The sequence below is a fragment of the Penaeus monodon genome, chromosome 1, assembly GCF_015228065.2.
Source record: "Penaeus monodon isolate SGIC_2016 chromosome 1, NSTDA_Pmon_1, whole genome shotgun sequence".
Taxonomy (NCBI): Eukaryota; Metazoa; Arthropoda; class Malacostraca; order Decapoda; family Penaeidae; genus Penaeus; species Penaeus monodon.
The window spans coordinates 54,468,008-54,483,007 of record NC_051386.1 but is presented as its reverse complement, the minus strand read 5'-3'; the positions used below and the strand labels follow the sequence as shown (position 1 = coordinate 54,483,007).

At 38.7% G+C, this 15,000-nt stretch overlaps 1 protein-coding gene across 1 annotated transcript in view; it reads left to right on the top strand.

The window, feature by feature from the left end:
* Positions 1 to 15,000, top strand: part of LOC119577056 — a 42,373-nt gene that overhangs the window by 20,092 nt on the left and 7,281 nt on the right. Inside the window, 15 exon segments of the mRNA XM_037924731.1 lie at positions 248 to 361; positions 2,667 to 2,795; positions 2,797 to 2,874; positions 3,045 to 3,268; positions 3,427 to 3,564; positions 4,149 to 4,346; positions 4,628 to 4,739; positions 5,230 to 5,359; positions 5,683 to 5,807; positions 6,670 to 6,822; positions 7,042 to 7,199; positions 7,272 to 7,467; positions 7,666 to 7,704; positions 7,912 to 8,049; positions 12,276 to 12,316. Of these exon segments, the coding sequence (XP_037780659.1) occupies positions 248 to 361; positions 2,667 to 2,795; positions 2,797 to 2,874; positions 3,045 to 3,268; positions 3,427 to 3,564; positions 4,149 to 4,346; positions 4,628 to 4,739; positions 5,230 to 5,359; positions 5,683 to 5,807; positions 6,670 to 6,822; positions 7,042 to 7,199; positions 7,272 to 7,467; positions 7,666 to 7,704; positions 7,912 to 8,049; positions 12,276 to 12,316 (1,973 nt within the window).

Sequence of the window (15,000 nt, the reverse complement as noted above, 5' to 3'; positions counted from 1 at the left end):
ATCTCCTACACCCTCCCCTCCCCCACACACCTTCTCCACCATACCCCACACCCACAAACATCCACTTCCCGATACCCCCACACCCCACACACCCTCCCCCCATACACACACCTTCTCCACCTCATCCCACACACACACCTTCCCCACCACACCCCTCACCCACAAACACCCTTTTCTCGATACCCCCACACCCACCCACACCCCCACACTCACCTTCAATAACCTCCTCCTCCGGGTTTTCTGACAGGCCGGCACGTGGAGACTCGACACGGGCGCCAACTACACAAGGACCTTCCAGGAGACGCTGAAGAAGGTGGTCGACGGATTGCAGAACAAGACGCTCGTCGTGTCCGTGGCCTTTGTGAGAAACGGCGTGGATTTTCCCTTTTCGATGTTTATTTTCTTTATTTTTTTTCGTTTCATTTTTTCCTTCTTTTGTTGTTGTTGTTTTTTTTCTTTCTTGTTTTGTCGGATTTTTTGTTTGTTGTTGTTTAGATTGTAGATTTTTTTTTTTTTTTTACTTTTTTCTTGTCTTTGGTTTAGTCTGTGGATATTTTTTGTTTGTTTGTTTTTGAGGGTGTCTGTTTCTATACTTGTTCTTTGTAGTGTTTGTTTTTTGTTGTTGTTGTTGTTTTTAAATTGTGATTGACTGGACGTTTTTTTGTTGTTGTTGCTGCTGTTTCTCTCTCTCTCTCTCTCTCTCTCTCTCTCTCTCTCTCTCTCTCTCTCTATATATATATATATATATATATATATATATATATATATATATATATATATATATATAGTGGCCGCAAAAAATACAATAACATTTGGAGGAGAATAAACCATGATTTTTTTTTTTTTTTTTTTTTTTTACAAATATTACTTGATCACGATCCCTCTTTGTTGCAAAACTATCTGCGGTCATTATGGTATGGATTCAGCAAGACTGAACACCCATGTGACCCACTAGCTCTTTCGGTGCATCCAACAGATCCTTGATATTACTAGGTCTGGTTTCTTGCACTTCGTTGTTCATGACGTTCCATGCCAATTTGATACAAGAATCCCACTGTCATTTAGGAACTTTTAGACTATCTCTGACTGGTAGGAAGGGGCGTTATCACGCATGAAATAATCCTATTCATGAATTCCCCGAAGGTCTGGCAAATGTTCCTGTAAGACATTAATGTAATCACTTCCTATTCCTTTTCCACAATCAAAGAATCCGGAACATCACAGTGACCGCGTGTTTAACTGTCCTGATCGTGTATTTCGATGCACGAACTTTAGAGCTCCCTTCGCCAGCCTGAATATGCTTTCATCACACACAATCCTTTTCTTCCAATAGGCTAGTATCTACCGTCGACACTTCTCGCAAAATCCATTTGTTTTCTTATTCATAGCTTTAGTGAGTAGGGGCTTCACAGTTACGCGTCGAGTCGGCAAACAAATCTTTCTGAAGGCGATGCTGGATGGTCGTTATTCACACATCTCTTAGGAGTTCTGGATGCTTGTTCTTAAGTGTGGATGCTGTTCAGGACATCACCTTAGGCTTGAGCGTCGTGTCTGTCCTTGGAAAAGTCTTCCTTGGCGCTCCAGAGCCATGTTTCCTCGTTTTTGTTCGCCTGCTAGTGTGGCAGCAGCCTTTTCTGGTTATAAATTGCCTGTCTTGATACTTCCATACCGGCAGATACGCTCGAGACAATTAGTGTTCTAATAACGTTAAACAACGTGTTTTCTCGTGTAATGTTAGTTGCCTGTTGTTAGGCTGAACTGGAATTACAGATTATCAGTATTGGCATACTATTAAGGAAATTCTCACCAGAAAATTTAATATGTTTAATCATCTATCTATCGTAGATATTTGATCAACTTTTGGCGAGAAGCCAGGACCACTGGCTGGTCATGCTTTTTTTGCGTTGAATATCTAAATATTTTTTGCGGCCACTACGTATGTATATATATATATATATATATATATATATATATATATATATATATATATATATATATATATTGTGTGTGTGTGTGTGTGTGTGTGTGTGTGTGTGTGTGTGTGTGTGTGTGTGTGTGTGTGTGTGTGTGTGTGTGTGTGTACATACACACACACATATATATGTATGTGCATATATATATATATATATATATATATATATATATATATATATATATATATATATATATGTATATATATATTATATGTGTGATATAAACACGTATATATATGTATGTGTATGTATATACATACATATATATACATATATACACACCTCTCTATGTATCCATCTACTATTCAATGTATCTGGTTGTTCTCCGTTTTCTCTATTTTCGTTTTTATTTTGTATTGTGTATTTACATGCATATATTTCAATATATATGCACATACATAAAGGTATGTGTGTGCTTGTGTCTATCTGTTTGTATACATATCTTTATTTATCTATGGACTGTACATATGTCAATATGTTCATATATAAATATATGAATCGCGCATATATATATATATATATATATATATATATATATATATATATATATATATATATATATATATGCAACAACTCCCACAAACAAACACATAAGTATTCACGATAAACACGCCCACACGTAATAAAGTTTCCACAAAGCCACGAATCCAGGTAACTCACGCCCCCCCCCCCCTCTCCCTCCTCTACCCCCAGAACGACCCGTACATCATGCAGAAGGAGAACGCGGAGGACCTCGCCGGCAACGACCGCTTCGAGGGCTTCTGCATCGACCTCCTGACGGAGATTGCCAGCATCCTCAAGTTCAACTTCACCGTCGTTTCCCGTCGCCTCCAACGCCTACGGGTCCAAGAACGCAGAGACGGGGGAGTGGAACGGCATGATCAGGGAGCTGCTCGAGCATGTGAGTCTCTTTTCGTGACACAGTGCTCAGTAAATATAAAAAAGAGAAGAAAAATGGACACTCTATATACATGAAACCACTGATTCAAAAAAATAATTCAACACTTCTAAATCACTAAACCGACCATTGGCCTTTAACACTAACCCACCCCCCCTCCCTCTTGTCCACAGCGCGCAGACATGGCCATTACGGACTTAACCATCAACTACGAGCGCGAGCAAGTGGTCGATTTCACGATGCCGTTCATGAACCTCGGGATTTCCATTTTGTACAAGAAACCCCAGAAGATGGCGCCTTCTCTCTTCTCCTTCCTTTCGCCTCTTTCCCTCGAGGTCTGGATTTACATGATCACTGCCTACGTCGGCGTCTCCATCCTCATGTATATTCTTGCGAGGTGAGTTTCCTTCTTCTGGTCATTATCTTTTTTTTTTTCATTCTCATTTTCCGTGAGACATATTTTTTTGTAAGGATTGACTGGTGTTCATCCAGGACTTATTGCTCTGGTTTCCTGGAGGTGTCGAGAACCACTAACCGGTTCTTTCTTCCGCGCAGGTTCACGCCGTACGAGTGGCAGAACCCCCACCCGTGCGACCCCGACCCCGACACGCTGGAGAACCAGTTCACCATCCTGAACTGCCTGTGGTTCGCCATCGGCTCCCTTATGCAGCAAGGCTGTGACTTCCTTCCGCAGTACGTCAGATATCAGATGGATGTCAGGGAAATTTATCAGAAGACAGTGTTGAATGAGTGTAGCTATATTCGTGGATTTACGAATACAATTGTCCACACATATATGTTCCGCAAAGACTTACTTAAATTCTTGTATCCGTAACAGCACATATCTGAGATAAACTGCTTACAAAGAATTACATTACGCACGTATTATGTCTCTCCCAGATTTTTCATCGTACATCCAAACACGTGCGGTTCTTTAGATCAGCGTTTCTCAAACTTGAGTAAATTTACCCTGGCAGTCAAAGTTCTTGGGGAATATTAACTAAGTAAAATATTCATCGAAAAAAAATTATAATGTGGCAACAGACTTTATCTTCAAATATATAGACACAAAAACATACCTATGTTACAACCGTTTGTAGCAGAGGATATTACGGCTGAACAGACCGAAGAATTTACTGGGACGGGTGACCTGGCGGAAGATATAGGCCTAACTTACACCTAAAGCTTGAGAACCAGAGGTCTAAATAAATAACCACGAACACGTACCACACTTGCAACAGTGCATAAACCTACAATGCATTCCCCTCATTCAACAGAGCTGTATCGACCCGCATGGTGGCCGGCATGTGGTGGTTCTTCACTCTGATCATGATTTCGTCCTACACCGCTAACCTCGCCGCTTTCCTCACCGTCGAGCGCATGGACTCTCCCATTGAGTCAGCGGAGGACCTCGCCAAGCAGACCAAGATCAAGTACGGATCGCTCAAGACGGGCAGCACCATGGCCTTCTTCAGGTACAGAGGAGTGTGGAGATAGGTTTGTGTGTGTTTCTGGAAGGTTGGAAGAGGGAGTTGAGGGAGAAGGGGGTGGAGAGGGGAAAGGAGAGAGAGAGAGAGAGAGAGAGAGAGAGAGAGAGAGAGAGAGAGAGAGAGAGAGAGAGAGAGAGAGAGAGAGAGAGAATGAGGGAGAGAGAGAAAGAAGGAAAAAGAAAGACAGAGGAGAGACCAGAGAAAAAAATACGTTTCATACATAAAAATCCCCCAACCCAGAGCTCACCCAAAGCTTCCTTCTTCAGGGACTCCAAGATCCCGACTTACCAGGGCATGTGGGCGACCATGATGCGCCACGAGGATCCAGGCCCCTCCGTCTTCCCCGCCTCCAACGCCGAGGGGGTCAAGCGAGTCCAGGTAAGGTCACAGCAGGTCACACGCAAGGTCAGGCCTCTTGATTATTATTGGGTTTATGTGTAAAAAATATATTTATAATGTGGTAAGCTTTGATGTCGTTGGTTGATTAGATTGATTTAGATGAATTGATGAAGTAGATCTTGTTTGCTTTACGAAATATTGGTTAGACTAAAGGTGTTTGCCATTAAGCAAGGAGGTGATTACGGAACAAATAATTGCATAAGGAAAAATGAGATTCATATAAATGAGTGAGACATTTATTATGTATATGTCTCTATATATGCAGATTGTGTGCGTGTTTGTGTGTGTGTGTGTGTTTGTGCGTGTGCGTGTGTGTGTGCGTGTGTGTGTGTGTGTGTTTGTGCGTGTGTCTGTATGCGTATGCGTGTACGCGTACGTACATGCGTGTTCATCAGTCCCTATGCACCGTCGTCAAACGGCGCACGAAACGGAGCCACAACCCTCACCCGCCTCCGCCTGCCTTCCCCAGGAGAGCAACGGCCTGTACGCCTACCTCATGGAATCCACGTCCATCGAGTACGTGGTGGAGCGGCAGTGCGACCTCACGCAGATCGGGGGCCTCCTGGACTCCAAGAGCTACGGCATCGCCCTTCCCCCGGGTAAGGCAACGGCGGGGATGAGTCGTGTTTCCTCCTGTGGGGTAAATCGAGGAGATTCCTTTTTCTCTTGCCATCCTTTTTTTCCTTCTTGAATAAAGATGGCAATGGTGATGATGAAAAAAAAACACATTGCAATTACCATTATCTAAATAAGCAATACCCAACTTACCAATATTTAACACCAATAGCATATATCCCCCTTTCATTTAATACTTTCAATAACACTCTCCCTTCCTTTTAACACAAATAACGAGTGTTTCTAATAGTCTGATTTGGCAGCGAGACTAACACCATCCTCCCTTCCCCCCCTCCCCTCCCTTCAGGCTCTCCCTACACGAGTGCCATCAGCAGTGCCATTCTGTCGCTGCAAGAAACTTCGAAAATACAGATGCTGAAAAGACGATGGTGGAAGGAAAAAAACAGATCTGACAAGTGTGCAAAGGACAAGGTAATTATCCTTTATTATTATTATTTGGGTTTTTATTTTTTCTAGATTATTTATCGTCATTCCTTTTTTTGTAGAATTAGTGTGTGTGTGTGTGTTTGTGTGTGTGTGTGTGTGTGTGTGTGTGTGTGTGTGTGTGTGTGTGTGTGTGTGTGTGTGTGTGTGTGTGTGTGTGTGTGTGTGTGTGTGTGTGTGCGTGCGTGCGTGCGTGTTTATCCACTACTCTTACATTCTAATCACGCATTAATTTTCCGAATACGAATGATACTACGCCTTTACATATCTAGCATCAGAATACTGGAATTATCATGCACGTGTGTTACGACATACAGAACTGGAGAGAGGATTGCATTGCATTAAACTACCTGAACAGCCCCTAAGAGTACTTTGATTCATGGAATAAATTGTTCCTTAAATGGCTGTTTTGTGCGAAAGGGTGTTGCTGTGAGGTAATTTCTTGTGTGTGTGGAATTTTCGTAAGCACGTATATTTTAGTCATTGTTTTATTTATTATCATTAATGTCATTTTCATTATCGTTCTCATTCTTGTTGTTTTCATCATTATCATCACCATCACTATCATCACCTTCACCACCACTCTCACTCTCACCACCACTACTCACCACCTCTACCGCCACCACCATCATCATCATCATCATCATCATCATCATCATCATCATCATCATCATCATCATCTTCGTCATCGTCATCGTCATCGTCATCGTCATCGTCATCGTCATCGTCATCGTCATCATCATCATCATCATCATCATCATCATCATCATCATCATCACCATCACCATCACCATCACCATCATCATCACCATCACCACAACCCCAGTCATCCCCACCATCTAACCCACAGGAGGAGGCGGGCGGCAGCAGTATGGCGAGTGAACTGAATTTATCGAACGTCGGCGGTGTCTTCGTGGTGCTGCTCGGAGGGATGGGCCTGGCACTGGTCGTGGCACTGGCGGAGTTCGTCCTTGAGTGCTGGGACATATCGAAAGAGGATGAGGTAGGGGGTTTGTTTGTGTTGAGGGAAAAGGGTGTGTAAATAAAGATTTTTGAAATGTGTAGAGATAGGAATGATAAAATGTTTGGTGATAGGTTTGAGGCATGGCGTAGAGAGATTTTAAAATCCCTACAGCCTGAAGGGATTTTAACAAGGATGACCAAACTAAAGTATTATAAAATAGTACAATAATTACAGCATCTTATTATTGTTTTTCAACAGAAATCAATAATATCAGTCCTGAGTGAGGAGCTGTGTTTCGTCTTCCAATGCAAAGGGTCGACAAAACCTGTCAGGAAGAAAATAGAGTCAGAAACACCAACAGTTGACAACTTGTACAGTTCCGATGTATACAACTGTAGTGGAAGAAATCAACATACCTGATTACCAGATGTGGCGTCAGCCTCTGACGTCACAGTCGACCATCACCCCGACCAATGGCCGATTCCTAGCTACGTGCCCCCACCCCCCTCGCCCGTCGCCAACGTGAATGCATCGACGGTCAACCAGAACACATCCTTGCTCAGTCAGAACTCATCCACCGTGGCCAGCCAGAATTTCTCCTCCTCGCCCTACTTCACGCCGGACCGAAAGCCTTCCCTCTCGCCCACGGCAGACCCGAGCGAGGATCTGCCCGAGGCCGAGGGCGTGAGGCAGAGGAAGAACTGGTAACGGCGGCCGGTCTCGACTTGCACGGTGCGAGGAGCTGCGGACTTTGGGGCACAAAGTATACTTCGTATATACATATATATATATATATATATATATATATATATATATATATATTATATATATATAATCTTGCTTTCTTTTATTCCATAAAGTATTTTAATCCTTCTTCTCCAGCACACTGAAAAGCTGGAGTTTTTGTTGTATCTGAGATTTGTAAGGATATTTTATTCATTACATTTATCCAAATCAATTTCCGGTATCAGATTATGTGCAAGTTTGATATTGACAAACAAATGTGTTATGTGTTGCTTTAAAAATATGCTTCATTAATTATTTAGATTACGTTACTTTGGATACCTATATGATACTGATAGTAATATTTTACATATAAGACTATTTTGCATATGCTGTGACAAGAAGCTCTGTGTGAGAGTCAGTCACTTTTTTGAGACAATCTATCGGGCTTGTAGATCATGCATTGTCACTGTTGACACAAAGCAGGTCCATGTAGTAGATGCGAACAGCAGAATGGCCTGCAACACCATGTTATGCATCTGTGTTTGTTCGGAGACAAATGAAATAATGCAAAATACAATGGTTATTCAAAGCTCGTGACAAGCCCAGGCAGCCTCTCTACGCGTACCCACGGATTATGCACCGTGTCTCCTAATTATGTAGCGGCCAAAACAGCACAGCGAAACCGCTGATAAGAGCACATAACTAACCTACTGACCCCATATGTGATACGTGGCGTATCCCTACAAAAAAAAGGCGCCAGTGCTGTTTACATCTAGCGCACACTTATTTTTTTATGTACGGTTTTCAAAAGATCGTCTCTCCAGCACTCTGCTACTGCTGTGACTTCCCTCTCCCCCTCCTCTCTTACCCTATCCCCCGCCCGCTACCTCTACCTCACCAAACTCGACGCCTGAAACTCCGAAGAACAGTGGTCTCCCAATACCCCCAAGATAAGTGACCTTCTTTAAGGATTCAGTGTCTGTGAAATTCCAGTGTACATGAGTGGGATATATAGCTTGTCATATAGGTTATTTTGTGTGCGTAGGATATACATCTATGCGCATTATGTATACATGCACAGACGCACGTGTACTCACATATATTTGTAAGTTTGTAATTACACACATCAGCTTAATGAACACCCAAACATACACTTGTCCTGAGTATATATACCTATAACATATAAGCTAGTCCTTCTGTTAACGGACATTATAGCAAACACTTTACACCATTCGCACCAGTATGTGTTGCTGTAACACCATCTACACGTCTTTTCATTTTCAGAGAGTCCTTTTTGAGTGAATTATTTTGTACATTGCATAATTACAAATCCTTGTGTAAAAGAAATAGTCTTGTTATTCTTATATGTAGTTCAAAAGATGGTATCGTAGATGAGCGTAGAAGCCAGCGAGTACACATGCAACGTAACCCTTGTTTCACCGAGTTAATTTGGTTACAACGTCGATGTCTTCGTTAAGCGACTGTGTCCAAACGCACCTTAACAGAGAGAGATTCAAGGAAAAACACAATTGTGTAAAAATGAATAAAAAAAAGCTTTCGATGTATGTTTTCTTCCACAAGAAATGTTAGATATGTTTTGTGTCGTATCATACTTCTTTGTTTACATCGTTCCACATGGCCATCATGCATTTCGTTGGGCCCACAGTGTCCTAATCTTTCTGAATGATGGAATTTCATTCTGGTGCGTGTGTGTTGGTCTGAGACTTTCATTCCTCACATTTCATATGCTATACATTCATTCACTCATATTGGTTACATCAGTCTCTCTGGGAACCTATCAATAATTTCTACAAATTTGATTACTTTTTTCCATACCTCGTCACTGACTTGTTATCCATAACTCACTCATCATCATGATCATATTCACCTCATTTTTTAAAAACTTCATTATCATTGCCTCATACCATTTCTTTCCTTGTAATTTGAAATCCATTGTTAATAAAAGTATTCTTTGTCACCTGGTGTTAGACGTGGTGGAATCCTGTACTAAAGCCTACTGGTGTACTTACCATTATGGGTTTACAGTATTCGTCACCACCCATTGCCGTGTTTGTGTAAATTGCTTTGACGTTGATGTTGTCAGAGTGATAACAAAGAGAATGCTTTAGATTTTACTGTCTATTGCTATAATTTTTTATTATTATCATAGATTACTATATGCGTGTAAAAGTGGTATTGAAGTGTACTTTGCACTCTACACCACAAAGGGACAGACACTTTCGTCCGGTGACACAGCCTCTCTGACTTAATTTCTGATTTGTTTCGTCGGGGTCTATTAAGAACTAACAAAGTGGCTGGCGTTAACCCATCGTACCAGAATAATGTACTTGAAAGAAAACATTTTTGCAAGGAATCTTTATTTAAGGAACCTTTAGTATAATAAACCTGAAGAAATACATGGACTGTGTTTCATTGGCATTACTATAAACAAAATTATACTGACTCAGACATAACACATGCAGTCTGGTAAACCTATATTGTCGTCGACAGGGGTGTCATATCAGCTTTTCTTGGCGAGGGGGGGAAGGTTGGTGAGCACAATCGGTATCTGGGGCGATGCGAGCCCCTCGGAAAAATGTTTGAACAATGAGCTATTCTAGGAGCATCTTTGAGTTACCACCAGAGTTATAAAAGTGCTATTTAGGGGAAAAAAAAGTAAAAAAAAAAAAAAACAGTCTTGGGGAGCAATTGCTCCTCCAGCCTCCCCCCCCCCCAATGAGGCCCCTGAAGAAAACGAGGAGAAACCTTTTTTTTTCATCGAGGAATATTTTTATACAAAACCTCTTGCTATCATGTAAATTTACTTGTTAAAAATAATAATAATAAATAAATAATAATAATAACATTGAAGATACAATTTGGACTTTTATTTCCAATGATGCATAATTGTTTCATTTTTTTTTCTTCTTCTCCCTCTTCCTCTTCTTCCTCTTTTATTCCTTTATGACGCAGCAAAACAGAGAAAAATCCCAAGATTCCCGCGCGTTGCCATTTCTTTGTGCGTAATGTTTATTGCTGAAAGTCGAAATTGGTCTCCTTCTGAAGGGAAAGAAATGCACTTTATACTGATATGAGAAACAAGCGCATACCCGGTAAATAATGGCAAACACAGTGATTTTGAAGTTAGTCAATAGGCTGAATTTTTACACCCTTTGGTGCTCATTTCAGTTGCTAATAAAATTTCATTCGACTGGTTTAGGGCTTTCTGTACTTCATATATGTATAGAGAAGAAAATACTACTACTACTACTACTACTACTAATAATAATAATAATAATAATAATAATAATAATAATAATGGAATTTCAAAAAAACAACCTGTCGAGGACTTTTTTATGTACACCATGTCTTATGTTTCGTAGAAAACTGGAAATGTTTTCGAATAGGCAGGATGAGATAGCAAGTGCATCGTTAGTCAATGAAAATAATATTTTACTGCAACAAATCAGTTGAAATGACGATAAAAATGAAAGAAAATGCATCACGGGGCTTCGATTTTACTTGATATAGGAACAGACTCTGCGCTAGTGTAATTTTTTTTATTCACGAGGAAATTAAAAAAAAAAAAAAATCATGATGCTCCTCCTCAAGACGCTTATACCAAAGATAATTCTGAAGGGACGGGACTGCAGTTATTGTTCATATAGAAAGAGCATGGAAAGCAATAAGTTAAAATTCTCCGATAACTTTTTTTTTTCATATAGTTTCCTGTTTTTGTTAACCCATTCGGCGCGCATGGCAAAGAATACATGCCATGCCCACTGTAATACAAGTTTATTGTATTTACACATAGATGGCTCTAGAAGTACTTAGACACCAAGGAGTCAGTTATTAGCCTTACCTATCTCACCTGTTTATCCGATTTCCTCGACTTTTGGAAAGGGTCTTTTGCATTATTTCACTGTCTTAGATGTTACCAAGATTTTAATAACAATTTAATAATCATAACATCAATAACAATAATAACAGTATCAATATCAATAGTATTAAAATAGAAAAACACATTTTCCCGCCAATTCAAGGAATGGAGAAATCAGGATCGGTCACTAAGGCGTACTAATTGACTTGATGTTTGCTGAGCACATGTGGAACCATCTGTATGTAACAAACTTAAAAAAAAACTACAGGAGACAGAACATGAACCCTTGGCGGTTGGGTTGATTTATAACACGGGAGAACGAGAAATAGGGGCGTCATTTCACTCAGTACAATCAGTACCCGGGGCGTTGCGAGTCCACTCGATTTTTTTTTATTAAGCTATTCAAAAAATTTTAAGCTACCGCCAGAGCTATAAAGATGTTATTTAGGTAAAAAATCGTGGGAGTGTCGCCCTTAGGGGAGAAAGCTAGACTTAGAGGGGGGCAATCTTCGGGGGTGCAATTGCCCACAAGCTTACTAAAAGACAACTATGCTGGGGAAGAAATCAAAACATTAAAAGGAAAAATAAAATATTAGCTCTTTATAATTTTGACGATGTAAATTTTGTTTACAAACCATCTATAGTACAAATAATAAATTGATGAACAAATCAACGTATAAATATCAAGTGAACAAATATATTAAGGACATATATTCTTTAGACCTATTAACATGAGGCTTGGACATGGAGGAAACGTTTCATATATTCTTTCGCAATTAGTACCTTTTTTTTTTCTTTTGTAGTGACAACGAAGCATTTATTAATATCCCACCATATATTTTTTATTTTCAAATTTTGAAGTTTTTACTGTTTCCTCTTCATTCAGACACAAATCTCGATGTTGGATGTCCAAGCACAAGATGAAAGGCAAATTTTTAATCCCAGGATCATCCTGATTCCAAAATATATAACATGCCAAATACTTTTTGTATTTTAGTTTGTAAGACTTCATTTGGCCATAAGGATTATTTAAAAAAATATTTTATAATGAAACATGTGAAAATGGTATGATATTATACAGAAAGCTATAACATTTATTTTCATATTTTAGGCTCAAACAAGTTAAAAAAAAAAAGCCAGACAAGTCAATAATAAGAAATAAGTAATAATAAGTAACACCAGTGACAAACACAACATTGATTTCTTTACGTGACTTAAAGTTGTGTTTAAACTGTTAAGCTACACAAGTACTAAAATATTTCCGTTTTCTTTAGTTTCCCATATAAATGGCAGTAATGATATATCATGCTAATGATAATGACAATAATAAAAGTAATAATATAATCATAATATAATAATATAATTATCATAATAATAATTATTTTATTGTCATTATTATTATTATTATTACAATGATTGTTATTATTATCATTATTGCTATTATTATTATTATTTCTGTTATATGATATGAGAAATAATAAAATTAAGATTTTTTTTCCGAAAACCAGTTTGTATCAGTTTACTAACATAATATTGCAGGAATGGTCGACGTAATTAATGAATATGCATATTATAGATGTACAATTTTTATTATAAATATTATCATCATTGTCATTGTCATCGTCACTGTCATTACTGTTATCACTATCACTCTTCCTATTATTTCCTTTATTATTATCATTATCATTATCGCATTATCATTTACCACCATTTGGTCAACATCACCACTATATGAATAATAATAATGATAGAGCATGATGCAAATGCAATAAAATAGTTTTTATGACAAACTATAACTCGTAATTCTAGCAGGTGATGTGGCATCAGGTGTAAGCCATTCAAATCTCAGTTACTATTATAATTAAATTATTTCTTATACGTGTAAAGACATAACTGTGCCGCGATACGATCCGTGTGTCAGACAGCTGATTTTGCTCAAGCGGTACGACACTTTGAACCGATGGATTTTCGTACGTCCGACAGCGCCGATGCTCCGGTCACATGACTTGAAATAATTGCAAGTATTTGGTGCTGCAGATAAAGCCTATAATATATATATATATATATATATATATATATATATATATATATATATATATATATATATATATATATATACTGCCGTGGTAGTCCAGTTTTTCTTTTCTGTATAAATTTTCTTTTGCTTTCCTATGGGCTGATACATGATGTAAATACTGATACTTCATTCACATAATAACTTGTTTTGACTCTCAATCTCCCTTTTTCATTACTGAGGTTGAATAAAATATCATTCATAAGTTTTGCATTTATTCTTAGATTGCTTATTTTACTTTTTCGTTTTATGAATAATTTAATAAAATCTCATTATGCATCGTTACATTCCTTAATTTTACATCTTTCCTATTCATAATCCTTAAAAAGTTTCCCTTTTACTAGCCATCCGCACATGAAAGGGTAAAGATGCAAGCCATTCATTCAGTCATTTTGTCTATCGCCACCCCAAGCTGATTTTATTAGTATCATTTTTCAATTCCCGATTTGTATTTTGTGTGTATCATTTATCCTTTATGTCTAATTCATTTGTTTATGATTTTCATTTGTCAGTTAATTTTACGATAACACACAACTCTATGGGTATCTCCGCCATGTTTCAGTGTGTATGTATGTGTAGTGATTCCGACTAATTACTCTTGATTACCTTTGTTAATTAGGTCATTTGTCGCTGCCACCACCTACGTCCAGTAACAATACATGTGTCGAAAGGAGGAGACATCCCGAAGGGTGTAATGAACTAAAAAGGAAAGTGTAGGAAGAGATGACCCAATTCACAAGGGTTTCCGTCTGGTAAGCGTGGTTAATTCCGAGGGGAGTGCGTGTCAGCCTTAATAGCCGATAGAGGGTAGTTAGTTGCTTGCCACAGGTAGCCAAGTTTGGGTATCATGGGTTTCAGTCTAAATGAGTTTTAATTTAAAATAGGAATTTCACTCCAGAAGCCTTAAAATACATTTCTTGATTTTAATAAAAATACAAGCCAAGAACGAACAATACGCATTAAAATGCAAAAAAAAAAATAGATCCTTCGAGAAACAAAAGTACAGAAACTAGAAACGAGACAAAATCAAAAATATACGAAAAACCCATCGTCTAAAACGAAAATCACACACACACACAAAAAGAACTAGCGACGCACTCTTGTCTTGTATCATAAAAATGAAAAACTAAAAAAAAAAAAAAAATCTTACCGTCATCCAAATCGTCCTTACGACCGACTAAAAATAAAACACGTCACTCTTGCTTCTACCGAGTGTACATCGACCGTATAGAGGACGTTTCTCCCTGAATAGCCTAGCCACCTCTCGTTCCATTTGTTCCAGGGGTTTATATATAGCAGACCCCCACCAAGGATTTGATGAATGGTCTTGTAACTTGCCCAGGAACAATCTTATAAATCCCTTCCCCCTAGATGGCGCGGCAAGCCGTGAATAAAATGAAAAAAATTATCTTAATAAAATTCTAAAAAAAAAAAAAAATATTCCCCCTTAAAAACGATTATGAAAACTAATTATTAAAAGAAAAATAGTAAGGGTATAAGCAAGTCCCTAACGCATAAAATACAAAGAAAATGGTTA